Source organism: Paramisgurnus dabryanus, chromosome 13 (genome assembly GCF_030506205.2).
Source record: "Paramisgurnus dabryanus chromosome 13, PD_genome_1.1, whole genome shotgun sequence".
Taxonomy (NCBI): Eukaryota; Metazoa; Chordata; class Actinopteri; order Cypriniformes; family Cobitidae; genus Paramisgurnus; species Paramisgurnus dabryanus.
This window is the reverse complement of record NC_133349.1, coordinates 19,737,549-19,752,387: the sequence shown is the minus strand read 5'-3', so window position 1 is coordinate 19,752,387 and position 14,839 is coordinate 19,737,549. Positions and strand designations below refer to the sequence as shown.

The 14,839-nt window shown below is 36.9% G+C and overlaps 1 protein-coding gene across 1 annotated transcript in view; it reads right to left on the bottom strand.

Annotated features, from left to right (window-relative positions):
* Window positions 1-7,211: 7,211 nt before the first annotated feature.
* The window catches only part of LOC135743154 (uncharacterized), a 77,315-nt gene continuing 69,687 nt past the window's right edge, over window positions 7,212-14,839 (bottom strand). Inside the window, exons 9-10 of the mRNA XM_065260723.2 lie at window positions 12,547-12,615; window positions 7,212-8,070 (exon numbers count right to left, since the gene is read on the bottom strand). Coding sequence (XP_065116795.1) covers window positions 7,960-8,070; window positions 12,547-12,615 — 180 coding nt within the window. The 3' untranslated portion in view covers window positions 7,212-7,959. The remainder of the gene's footprint in view (window positions 8,071-12,546; window positions 12,616-14,839) is intronic.

The following is a 14,839-nucleotide window of genomic DNA, read 5'->3' as shown; positions in this document are numbered from 1 at the left end:
GACCTCCTCGAGGTGGGAGTTGCAAAGGGGCGTGGCTTTAGTTTTAAATAGCCAGCCCCTGGTGGTGACAGCTTCATTAACATGTTTAACATGGGTTTTTATTGAAAGTCTTTCTCTGTCAGAGAGAAACACAGCCAGCACCAGTGCATACTGATGTTCAGCTCAGTGTTTCCTGGTTCTTTGATTCACAGATGTATTTCTATGTGCTCATATTGTTATGTTGTAAAAGTTTTCTGCAGTCTGTTGTATTGATTGTGTAAGGTTAAAATAAACAGGAGTGTTGTCTGGGTCGCATCCCCCACCAGCGACTGGTGCAAAAAAGGGGGGAGGGGGGGGGGGTTGTGGGGGTCCGCAAACAAACTCAAACTCAAACATTTACATTTAGTAATGCAGGACTGTAAATGGCTATTTATCAGGTGATGAATACCATTACTGCTTAGCTAAAATGCTGAAAATGTTATTGTTGAAGTCAACTGTTAAAGCATGAAATAAAGGTACTATGAATCTGTAAATTTGAGTATAATGTGTGTTTATTATCAGTAACTAATCAACGTACCCCCCCCCCCCACACACACACACCAGAGGGTGTATTAGACTTTTTTTTTTGATGAACAGCATTGTAAAAATCCTGTCATAATAATGCTAATAATTGTTTTCGTTCACATGTTCATTTCTAATCATGAACTTACAAGACGAGGATACAAGTTCAAATGTGTTTATTTATTTGTAAAGAGAACAGATAAACAGAGAGTGTGCATCACTATGGGTTGGTTTCCCGGGCAAGAATTAAACTAGTCCTAGACTAAAATAAATGTAAGAGGTGTCCAAACTGAAAACAACTTGCACTGACATATATTAAAATACCTCACTGCCCTTTTTTACATCAAAATGTTTTTAGTAAGGCATGTTTGTTAAAACTAGTTATATTTAAACTAAGTTCTAGTCCTGGCTTAAGCAGGTTAAGATACAGGTTAAGATCAGCCATAAAAGCTGCAAAAAAGCATTATGGAAACAAGTTAGACAGCGACTTTAGCACCAGTGATCCCCGTCGACTTTGGAAAGGTATGCAGGAAATGACGGATTACAAAGATTTTTCACCAGCAATGCTGAAAGACTCCCCCCGTCTCATTTCCGGAGGAGCTAAATTCATTCTATGCTTGCTTCGAATAAGAAAGGTGGATGATGTGATCATTCCGGAGGATGATGACATCTTACAAGTCACTGTAGCTGAGGTGAGCAAAACTTTTAAAAGAGTGAACGCCGGTGCGGATGGTATCCACTCTAGGCTCCTTAAGACGTGCGCTACACAGTTGTCACACGTTTACACAGATATATTTAATATATTTCTCTAAAACTGCACTTTGTGCCCAAATGCTTTAAAAATACCACCATTATACCAATACCGAAGAAAATCATTGCTACCTGTTTAAATGATAGACCCATTGCACTGACGTCAGCAGTAATGAAGTGTTTGTTCATTCTAGTTAATTCTTGTCTCCCTCCCTCCTTGGGCCCCTTACAATTTGCATAAAAACAAAATAGATCAGTGGATGATGCCATCTCAATTGCTGTGCATACTGCTTTAGCCCATCTGGAAAAGAAAAGCACCTTAGGATGCTGTTTATAGACTTTAGCTCTGCGTTTAACACAGTGGTACCATCGAGACTGGTGCTAAAACTCAGAGATCTGGGACTGTGCAGTTCAATCTGTAGCTGTGTGCTGGACTTTCTAACTAATAGACCACAGTCCCAAAAAGCCCAGCAGAGACTATTTTTTAAAAAAAAACTCAAAAGCTTTGGGGTGGGTACAACATCTCTCATTAACTTTTATAGATGCACCATTGAAAGCATCCTGACTGGTTGCATCAAAGTATGGTTAGGCAATCTGTCTGCCCATGATCGCAAACTCTTAAAGAGGCCCTTCCACATAAAACCGTTTTTACTTGTATTTTTTTATATGTGTTAGGTCCATATGTGTTTGTGTTGTGTCGTGAATGTGAAAATTAACTTCCACCTCCTCTGTCAGCTCTAGCCACTGAAAAGAAAGATGCAGAGAAATCAGGTCAGTTTGAAAAGCTTATCAGTCTGACGTGGAACTGATTTAGGTCATTAATATTCATGAGCTCTTCAACTTGAGACCGCGGCCACATATTACGTGTAGTTGAGTTAGTTTTCATAACAAGTTACTGCAAGGATGGCTAAACGTTAACCGTACCGTATTCGGGCCATTGTTTTTCATCGAGAGACATCATTCCTATTAAACGAGGGAATCATAACAGTTGCTACATGTTTGGATGTTCAGAAGAATGCTGGATTTGAAGAGAGACTGCGATTAAAAAGCAATGCTCCTCTATCAATATTGGATCCGGACGTAATGGTGGCGCAGCTTATGTGAGTAAAACGCTTTAGTACTATGTGTCACCGTGGTGGCCTGTGTTTTCTCTTCCGAGGGACGCGAATTCATGCTGCACACTCTTTGAAAGGGTTTATGATAAAAGACACGCGTGTTTGTGGGAGTAAAACACTTTAGTACTGTGTGTCACTGTGGCGGCCGGTGTTTTCTCTTCCGAGGGACGCGAATTCATGCTGCACACGCTTTGAAAGGGTTTATGATAAAAGACACTCGTGTTTGTGTGAGTAGATAGAGATAGATAGATAGATAGATAGATAGATAGATAGATAGATAGATAGATAGATAGATAGATAGATAGATAGATAGATAGATAGTTTATTGTCCTGTAAACAGGAAATTTGTTTTCACACTTGTTGTGTTGTGTGATATGTGTTACTATCAGTTGCGGCCATTGAATGTGATAAAAAACACATGTGTGTGTTTGTGCATTCGTTACACACGCGTCAAAGGGTTTATGTAAAAGACGTGTGTGTGTGTGTGTGTGTGAGTGTGTGTACCTGGTAATTATCACGTTGTGGGGACCAATTGTCCCCACAAAGATAGGAATACCAGTGTTTTTGTGACCTTGTGGGGACATTTTGATGTCCCCATGAGGAAACAAGCTTATAAATCTAACAAGATGATGTTTATTGAAAATCTAAGGTACAAGAATGGTTTTTGTGATAGTTGGGGTTAGGGAATGGGGCAGGTAAAGGGAATAGAATATACAGTTTGTACAGTATAAAATGCATTACGTCTATGGAATGTCCCCACAAAACATGGAAACCAGAGTGTGTGTGTGTGTGTGTGTGTGTGTGTGTGTGTGTGTGTGTGTGCGTGCGTGCGTGCGTGTGTGTGTGTGTGTGTGTTGCTACACGCACATCGAAAGGGTTTACGATAAAAGACACGTGTACGTTTGTGTTTGTGTCTGTGTTTTTGTGCGTGGGTTTATGATAAAAGACACGTGTGTGTGTGTGTCAAAAGGATTTATGATAAAATATGCGTGTGTAAGAAAGACACTGTGTCTTAAGACACTCACTTAACATTAAACTGATTACACATGAGATTAAATTGAAAGTTAGTTTGAACAAAAACTGTTATCCAATCATATCAGTGGGCGTTTACTTCCAAGTCGTCAATGCAGCCCGCTCATTAAAACTGATCATTTCTCTAACCAGCCTCAAAATCAGGGTACAAAATAGCCTATTACTTATTGCTTTTGATGTTTTTGGATGTAAAAAACATGCAAACGTCATGAGTAGACCTCAGACAACAGTCTAAAACAATAAAAACGCCAGAGGAAGGGCACCTTTAACAAGGACTGTTCGGGCAGCTTCCAAAATAATTGGGGCTGACCTTCCTCTACTACAAAACATTTACCCTGTACGTTGCAGGGGCAAAGCAGAGTCCATCATTAAGGATGTAAATCATCAAGCTTTTTCCCCAGGCTATCAGACTACTGAATAGTCAGGGACTTGATCTCTTGAACATTTTAATATAATTGCTAGTGTCATCACTATGGTACCCCTATGTATTATAGATTTTTATATTTATATTTTATAGTGACTAAATGCATTTCTTATGTTTGTACATGTTTCAGGTCTTACATGTATGAATGTTGTATTTTTCGTGTATGTATGTACGTGTTTTTTATGTCCGTGGTCTGTATGTATCAGGGTTCCCACGGGGTCTTAAAAAGTCTAAAATTCAGAATGTTCAATTTAAGGCCATAAAAAGTCTTAAAAACACCCAGTGGCCGGTTGCATAAAACTTTAAATCTTAAAAGTAAGTCATGAACTTTTTTCTTCAAGACCGATCATAACTGTTTTAGGTTTGTTACATAGAAAGGTAGATTGGTCTAATTTAAATTCAAATAATAAGACTGATTAGCCCTAACTAATTGCTAGTAAGTAAGAATCATTCTTAAGACGCAGTCTTAATGTCACAGCTATGTTTATGCAACTGGGCACAGGTCTTACATATTATTTACCCAAGTCTTACATTTCTTGCCTCCGTTCATTCCCGAAAAGCGTTGTCCGCAGAAAATAAAATAGTAATTTAAAACGCTGAAGAACTAAGTTAATCAGTGGCAGAGGCAGAAAGTGTATGATGGTGGGTCTCTAAAAAGAAACGTTCTGCACTTTGCCATAATCCACGCAAATTGTGCCATAAGCTATATTTCAGGTGATCTGACTGTATGCTGTGGTTTGGCGAGAAACAATCCTTAAATGTAGTTTTGTATAAGCAAAAATCTTTTTCCGGGTAATTTAACCAACTAACTTAGCCCGTGGCTTACCTGATCATTTGCCAGGTTATGAAACATAGATGACACAAAAGCAAAAAAAAAAAATGAACAATGCTTTATTGGAAATCAACTTAAACATTCGGGCCGTCGAGTCACGAGCCACCAACAGCGTGTCAACTTTAGTGTTACACAGTTTTATATTTTAGACTTTAATATTGATCTCTGCTGCACTCAAACCTAACGCGCTCGTCCTTCAGCTCTCCACAAACAGCCAGTGTTGCCAGATAGAGTTGATGGTTTCAAGTCCAAAATCACCCAAATGCACAAAAAACGCCCCAAATATTTAAATCAACATTTTGGTTTAATTTGATTAGCATTAAGTTATTTTAACTTCCACAATTAATGCATCATACTATAGCTTGTGACACCAGGACAGAACCACATTATCAAAATGACACCTTGATCACATACAGCTAACGTTATGCCCCCTTGCCCACATGCAAAATGCACTTTTACAGTGTATATTTAAGTGGTTTTATGATCAATCAAATATCCAATTCGTTAAAAACAATTTCAACAATGTCTGTTTTTTTATTTATTTATATTATTATTAATATAATGTATTTTTACTCCTGATAAATAGGTGTAAGTAAGAAATATAAATAAGAGAAAGATCGTAATATAGGCTTACCTTATGCAGTAAATGCAGAACAATAATAGGCTGTTGGTTGTACATTAACTTGCAAGGATCCTGAAGAACTATAAACATCTGAACTTTTCAGAATTGTGTACAGTCTGGCTGAAGTTCATGGTGCCAGAACTGACTTAATGACAGCCGAACATTTGGTTCTGTTCACCTGAAATGCTCTGATAATTCATCCACGGCTCAACCACGTGTAATTGATGTAGGGCCCTAAAAAAAACTTTTATTTTTTTCCCAAATTCCGTTTAATTTTTTCCCAAATTCCGTTTTCTCCGTTTTAATTTTTGCAAATTCTGTTTTATCCGTTTTAATTTTTGGCAATAATTTTTTTTTACCCTTTACTTTTATTTTAGTCATAAAAAGAGTTTGCCTTTAATGTTAATGATTAAAATGTAAATGATTTGGGGAAAACGGGATATCCCGATTACTTAATGACTGTAAAACATGCATTTACACACGCACATACACACACACGCACACACACACACACGCGCACGCACACACACAACTCAATTCAATGCCTTGATTGTTTAGTGTTGTTGCAGAAGGCTACAACAAGGTGTCAAAGCAGTGGTGCCTTCAATAGTGCCTTAAACACATCGGTCTAGCGGAATGCGATCCATATTTTAAACACAATTGCTTGAAATGCATATAACTTTACAAACATACACAGGTGATCTGACTTTGGACAGCATGAGTGGCAGCTCTTTGCACGTGCGAGCAAAAGACAGACAGAGAGCGGCGCCATGATGCAGATGATTACATTTTAAATGCGAGGGATAGTTAGTTTGCCTCAGCTCGCTTGAAATGCAGAAAACTGAACAAATACATGAGGATTTGTGTTCGGACTTCGGCCAGATGCGAGAGCGCGTGCACGTGAGAGGTGCAGTGAGACAGACGTGGATGAGTGCATCACAGCTTTGCGCTCACAGTGAACAGAATGTTGACAAAACTTACAAAATAACAGTTCTCCAGTCACATAAATGTCACGTGGGTACTGCTCGGAACTAAGTGCTTAGCGTCGAATTTCTTAATTTTTCCGCTGACGAAAGCAGAATCGTGGAGAGCCGCTTCACCATGGTTTCAGTGTTTTGGAGGGGGTCTTAAACGACAGGAGATGTACTTGTCCCGGTCTGCATTTCCCCCAGACATTCGTCTCCCACACAAAAACATAATTTTATTGAAAATATGTAAAATTCCGCGAAATTCCTCGTTAACACTAGATTCTGTTTTTCTTTGCCAATTCCGCGATTCCGTCCGCGATTCCGTTATAGGGCCCTATTGCTGTCCGTTTCTCAATCCAAAGGCTGCAGCCTCCGAGGTCGCATATGCAGGGTGCATACGTCATCAAGCCTGGTTTTTTAAGATAACTGACCATTACATTCGCAAGTATATTACAACAATTTACTTCTAAAAGTCAACTTTATAATTGTTAATATTCTGAAACAAGACAGTCTTGATGATGTATGGAGCCTGGAAATGCGACCTCTGGAGGCTGCAGCATTTGCATTCAGACATGGCCGATGTGATGTGTCTGTGTTGCGGAATTTGCAGTGCTATTTTCCGATGTAGAAGGCATTTTCTCTATCTCACAATATTTCTTATACACACTGACTACAGTTAATTATATTTACCATTTCATGGTTTAAATTTATGCACCAGGTCTGGTTGTACTCATATCAACATCAGCAGTGTACATTTAACACTGGTGAATTTGCTGTGCACTGTAATAATAAGTCTATTATTTTTTAAACATCTGCTAAATGACAAATCAGCCATGGCAAAACTAACCTGTGTATGCATAGTAAGCCAGATAATACAAAAAAATATAAAGAAATAATGAAATAAGAGGAAAAAGTTATCCCAGTTGATCATATACTTAATCATCTTATTCATCTCAAGCTTATACACAACAATGGATGAATTTCACATTTTACTGTAGCTTTGTGTTTTCATTTGAAAAAATTTAAATAAAAAACTTAGCATTAATTGTTTACTTAGCATTGTATAAATGTTAATTAATTTACTCTGTAAAATGTTTATCAATGTTAATCAAGGCCTTTTTAGTCAGCAAACTAAACCTGTGTAGTGACATAAAGAGCAAAATAAAGATGATTTCTTTTACTTGGTCACTGTTTACATGCATTTACTTTACAAATATTGATTCTGTGCCTGATTCTTATCAGAGTTACAGAGGGAGTTTCAGCAAAGCAAAACATATGCGTCATACATGTTACATTACAAGCATTACTGGAAACAGCTACTCAAGCAAGACTTTATGCAACCATGCAGTAACTGTCTGTTCTGACATCATAATCTCATATTTATAGTCTAACTATGACTATCATTTGTCATTTTTCATTATAAGGTTAACCCATACTGATCTGTCAAACACCAGCAAACTCATTCATTCTAAATCCAACAGTCAGGTTATAAAGATGGTGTTGGTTGACATTTGACAGATCAGTGTAAATGTCTTTATAGACACTTAAACAAGCCCTGTCAAACCACAACAAAATCAGATCACCACTAAGGTTTGAATGTAAAAACAACTTGCATTTTTATATCTACAATGACATTGACTAAAACCTAACTTTTTAAGTTTGACATTTTTTTTCATTTATTTGTGAGGGGTTTTGTTAACAGAAGCATAAAGCACATTGCTGTTGTCTTGGACTTCAACTTCTCCTCCTCTGAGGGCAGCATAAGTCACATTATCATCAGAAGGAACCTGAATGACCATCAGAGAAATTGACAAAGATTTAATCCACAGATGTTTTGTTGTTAGCACTGAATGATTTTAAGATACATATTTAAAATATCTGCACATGAAATTAAAACTGATGTAGGTGTACAGTATTAACTTTTGTACATATCTGAAGAGAGAAGAAGGGCAGATATGCAGTACCTTTTAGAGGCTGTTAACACCTGGTATTAAGATGCACCTTGGCTGATTGGATCACAAGTGGATGCCGCTCAGGCTCGGACTGGTAATCTGTACAACCGGGCAAATGCCCGGTGGGCCGGTCGACATGTGGGCCGGTGGCCTCTGAGATTTTTTTTTATGCCAAAATGTTCAAGTTATTTACTTTCGGCCCGTCATGTATAAATGCAGTTGCATTTGGCTTGGAGGGCGGGTGATAGGGAAATATTTTCGGCTTCTTCATGACAGGTTCAGTGTGTGTTACGATCGCCCCCCATGCCCCACCCCTCAAATGGATTTGTCCAAGCAGCCGCTGGGTTTATGGGGAAATACACAGTGATGATAGCACATCATTTAGCCTTGCACTTAAGAATTATAATTATGGACAACAGAGGCTCCAAAAAGAAGAAAGGGGGAGCGGAGAAGATCCGCGAGAAAAAGTCGCTTACCAATCTCATCGAATCGTCGCAGATGTGTTATGAAATGAGGATCATTCAATTTTGGCCGTATATGGGTGCACACATTATCTGATTTCACATATAACAGCTTTCTCACAATATATTAATATACTGCATATTATGATAATGCTGCAAATAATATGTGAAGTAGCAGCTTTCAATAAATATTTTTAAAATGAGTTAATAAATCCATCAACCCCTGTGACCGGGCTTCACGTCCATAAGAGGTCTCTTAATAAAGCCTTGCCTCTTTGTTTCGACATTTAAAAGACAAAGCTGGCAAATTAAACTATGACTTTCGTTCTTTTAAAAATTTCTATATTTTATTTTATTCATAAATCACTTTGGGTTATCTGATTTAACTATTTGGCCTGTGTTTTGTTTCCGTGCACTTGAGGCATTTTGCATATTTGTTCTGCCCTTTGTTACTTCTGACCTTATTTTATTAAAAAAATTGTATTTATTATAAACGTAAATTCCGATCTTATTTAAGTATGTAAATTTTGGATAGCTTTTCGTTGTATCGATGTTGCGCTATTGCGTGCTGGCCATGCTTGCGCATGTAATTTAGCCGAACGGGTTAGGTGCTCTGCGTCTCATATTTAGGAGTTTATCAAACTAAACATTAAAAAACGGATGTTTTTCGACGAGTATAAGTTTTTAAAATGTATTTAAAACAGAGTGGTTATATTGTCTATTTTAAAGTTAAACTACAAAACAGGTAAGCCGTTTTTTTATTTCGGTGATGAAACGGTATCTGCACCGAACCTATTTCTGCCTGACACGAATGTCTTTCTTGTGATTTAATATTATGGTCAGTCGGTGTTCACTTTCAAATGATAGCAAAGAGATTCCTGAAATAAATAATATCATCCGGTCTTTCTGTATCTAAAGTTAATACAGAGATGGTCAAAGTCAAAGCAAGCAAGCAGGTATTTCTGTGCTAAATAATAACGTGTAGTGTCTATAAAATCATTAATTTCAGTGTTTTTCTTGTTATAAATTAAAGTTTAATGAATTGTATATAAAGATAAGTTTTTATCATTTACCGTCACAATCACAAATTATTTGTCATTTGTCGGGTTTTTTTTGGTCATGACTGCTTTGACGCGCTATATCTCCAAATTAAATAAAAACACTTAATTGTTGCCGGAGTTTCCAAGACAGAATCACCTTTGTTATTTTTTTAGTTATCAAAATGTATTTTTGTGTGATGTTCTGTAGATCGTGGCTTTAAAATGTTATGAGGAATAATTAAACAAATGTTGCCTTACATTTTACCTTAAAAAAATATATATATAAATGCATCGTCAGTTTTGTCTTCGTTTATTACTTGAAAGACAGTTTTGGTCACTTTATCAGACAGTTGTTTATGTGTGCTGCTTGTGAAAGAAAATAAAAGTTACCAATTTCTACCTGGTCTGGCCCCCTCCCAACCCATGCACACAAACATAGATGATTCGACTATCAGTTGACTATGGAAAGATTCGACAATTCTGATTCGAATATGTAAATCCTTAGTCGAGGACACCCCTAAGAGATGGTAATCTTTTAATCTGCAAGAGAGAAATAGAAAGAGAGGCACTTTAACTGCTTCTGCTCTATCTAATATAAAGTGAAGAAAGCTACATAAACCATTATAACACCGGTCACATTTATAATCTATAGACCTATTTATAATCTATAGACCTGCACTGTCTATCATTAATATACTTTACATATTATTGTATTCAATAGAGTTTGATAAAAGGGGTCATCTACACAAGTATTGCTTCAGTGCAAAAATAGTAAAAGTGTTTTTGTGGTGCTTTGACAAACAGTGTCAGCTTTGTTCATGGCAAAGAGAGTTTGAGGTGGTTGAATTGTAACTATACTGTGAAATTAATATAAATGTTCAATAAATCAAAGCATTGGGTTGGGGGGGGGGGATTTTGGTATCGGTGGGCTTGTGTGTGGAGTGGGGGGGGTCATCGGTCCAGTGGTGGGCCGTTCCACGAGAAATTGCCAGGGCCGAATTTTGTTCCCAGTCCGACCCTGATGCCGCTAAATACAGAGGCAGTGGCGGCCAATGACTTCTTTTTCGAGGGCGCACAATGTGAAGCTCGTCACAAGATGTATGTAGCCCATCATGTGTGTGGCTCGTCATTTCAAAATATGTGTTTGGAGTGTCATGTAAACTTATGTGCATCCACTTGCTCACTTATCCATAGGTACTGTACTGTTTGGTTACAGTGTTGTGTGTGTGTGCTACACACTGCGAGCAGATTGGACTTCCACTTGTTGATGTCAAAGTACAGCGAGAGCGCTTAGAAAGCAGACTTCTCCGTAAGATTTCTTGAATTGCTATCGCGGTACTTTGATATAATTCGTTTGTAAGTTGTTGTGGTACCACATGAACTCGAATACACCAGTCTGCTTACCAGTCACATTTGCGCTACAGTAATTTGATTTCATATGATGAACGCATTGCACAGTGCCACATGAAGTCAAATACAGTAAATACTGTATATAACCGACTATATATGAGGTTCAACTCACCAAAGTAGCAAGTGGAGCATGTTAATGGTTAGTGATTCAAATGTCAATTTATGAATAAAAATATGATAGGTTACGTTACGTATCCTCACGCTTTTTTAAGTGGGTATATGAAAATCCTTGACATTTTCTAGTGGGTATACACAGTAATTGCATATCACATACTGTAGACTACACCATATAGTTACACGAGTTAAACCATACTTACTGCAGTTTTTTTTTTTTTTCATTTCACTGAGCGCTTTCTTTTCGCGTTGTTATTTCTCATTATCTATAAAGCATGACACCTATTTCGTGTATTCGCAAGCATGACATCTATGGGTTTCAACAGCAGTAAACGCAGCACATCATATTCAGCACCAATACTGACATATATATATATTAACTAATTAAATGCACCATTCCTTACCATGTTAATGTCTAGATAACCACATTTTAAAAAATTTAAACGTTCATATAACTGAACAACTCAAACGAACGCACGCAAGCACCCTACTGGATGGGGCCCCTGGGCACAAGCCCAATCAAGCCCAATGGTACATCTGGCCATGCCCACAATGCACATGGTTCACATGATGGAACGAACACAAATTTTGACATGACGAGCAACACACATGACACTCCGAACATGTTTTGAATTTACACCCCATGGAAGAGAAGTCCCGGCCGGCACTGATCAAAGGTAGTCGAAAACGCATTGAATGTGTTTGAGCAGCCACAAAAGACAGCCTATTCTCCACCTATTGATTTAATCTGATGTACTTAGCATAATGTTTTTATAATGGACATTACTTCTAGTGTGAACCAACAATGTTTAGCACAATCTTTAGGCTTTCATTGATAAAACTGAAAGACTGCATGGACTGGAGGCAACAGTTTATTTACTGTGATTGGTGATGTACAAGAGCGACATTATCGTAATTCCTCCCATTTCGGAAATTTACTCCTGTTAGAAAATCTTTCAAATACAGTAAGGAGCGTCACATTTCCGGCGGATGTCAGAGGTATTCAGGGCAAGCACAACGTACATATTAGCTGGCCAATCAGGGACACAGCGCTTTCCAAATCGATGTATGTTTTGTACAAAATCAGTGCGTTTCAGGAAGAGAGTGAAAACTGGAGCTACAAAAATTAATGATATGTGAAAAATAATGTGTTTTTTTAAACCACGCAAACACATTGTTTTATACCAAATACACAAAATAACATTGTTTTTAGCAATGAAATAGGTGCTCTTTGATACCAAGTATAAACAGCCCCTTAAAGTGTGGGTGTGGTGAACTCCACTTACATTGTTCTTTATGACTTGTGTTTTACTGGAAATGATCACCTCTGAATAAGTGACATCATCTTTCTGATCCTAAACATAAAGAAACAATTTATATGAGGGACCTAGTTATGAGAAGTAAGAAAGACTCATGCGATGCTTTATGCTACAAGTTATTAAAATTAAACACATGCTGTGGTGGATAAAAATGGAATTGCGGTGTGTTAAGGTCTTTAAAGAAAGATTATTAAGGGCGATTCACATTTCACGTCTAAAACCATGCGGAAAATGCGACCACAGCGCTTTCCTCCTTCTTTGCTGTGCACTTTCTGATGTGGCATTCTGAAAAGTTAAAGTATTTGTTTAGATAAATAAAAATACGCAGAATCTGAATCGCCCCCTACTGTATATGCCCAAAGTGTTCTCGGGCCGTCCGTTGTAGAAAGTTCTGCACATTTTTACACATAAACAACGCGTCGAGTACATGTTGTGTGCAAGTAGAATATGCCGATTTTTCACACGTAAACAACACATATGCAGAACATTTCACACCTCCTCTTTTGTAAACCCACACATTTCTAAAGATAACTATTCACATTTTAATGCTCTCTTGCACCTTTGCTGACCTGGGCATGCACTTGCTATGCACTTGTTATTTTGCAAAGCACAGAATGTCTACTAGACTAAACTATAAAGCCCCCTCACAGTTAGACAATCATAAAAACACTTATAAACATTTCTTAGTAAAATAGCAAATGAACAGATACAAATTTAAATGAACAATATATGAATAATACAAATATAAACAGTAAAAATTTCTAGTACAGGGGCATTAGGGCAGTCCCCCCTGATGACATAGCGTGCCCCCCTAATCATATGGTCAAACTTATTCTTTAAAACAAAAAATATGACGTGAACGTAAGCACTTTCATTACTTATGAGCGCACTCGCTCTCTATCAGTCAATAAATGTAGTGTTGTCCGGTTTGTGAACAAATAGTATTGAAGTAGTTCTTTTTGAGTAAACAAGTTAAAACATTACACCATATCTGACAAAATCATTTAAAAGAGTTTGTGTTTCAAGTCAGCAATGATCCACAAGTTACTCACTTTCTGACACGTCTGAAGAACTGTGAATCAAAGAACTGTGGTTACTGAGCATGCGCAAGCCAAACAGACAGTACACATGTTGAACATCAATGAGTTGCTGTGGTAATACTATGAACATGTATGATGAGATGATTGACAGACAAAAAGTTTATTTAATATTACCATTAAATGTAGCAGGAAATGTGTATGGTACGGCTAATTATATTAAACAGCATTTAGACTTAAATGTCATTAATGTAAGGTGTGTGCAACTTGTGTGTGCAGATTCAATTTTAAATTGTTATGACCTTTATCATAATAAAAAAAAAATTAAAGTTATTGAAGGTGCTTTTGATGCACAACTAAATGATGATTGAATATTTAATAGAATAACATATAAATCAACCATACACAAATATGTTTTAGTGTGTTTTACCCTACTGGATGATAGAATTAGATATAAATGACGTCATTACGTGGGGAAGTTAAAGAACTGGTGAATCATTTTTTTTTACTGTCCGAAAGAACCCAAAGGACAGAAAAAAGAACCATACTTCCCACGATAAATGAATGCTCTCTTCAGCAGTATATTTAACCACACAAGAGGAAATACTGATCTCTACAACAGTAACTTGAAAAAGAGGATCTTTACATTTTTAATCAGATAATTTACGCTTTACTACATTAAACATAATAATATAAAACAATAATATGACACAAAATTATATTTATATTAAAACATCCAAAAATAGCCCCTGTAATCCTTTCTTAGACTCACCTTATTTATTCAAATACAACAGCCAATGGCAAGTCTCCAGCAACATATTCCTTTTATACGTTTATATTACATTTCAGATATTCTGTTTATTAAAATAAGACTTTGGTTGTAGTATGGTACATAGTAGATATAAATGATATAAGATGATAGTAGGCGTACAGTATTGTAGTTTTATATATCACTCATTATTTCTTCAGCGCAGCTGGGCATTGTATGATGTCTTAAAGGAATATTCAATTTTCTCAAAAAAAAATAAATAAATAAATAAAATTCCAGATAATTTACCCACCCCATGTCATTCAAAATGTTTATGGCTTTCTTTGTTCAGTCGAAAAGAAATGAAGTTTTTTGAGGAAAACATTCCAGAATTGTTCTCAATTTAATAGACTTTATTGGACCCAAACAGTTTACAAATTCAATGCTTAAATTGCAGTTTCAGTGCAGCTTTGAA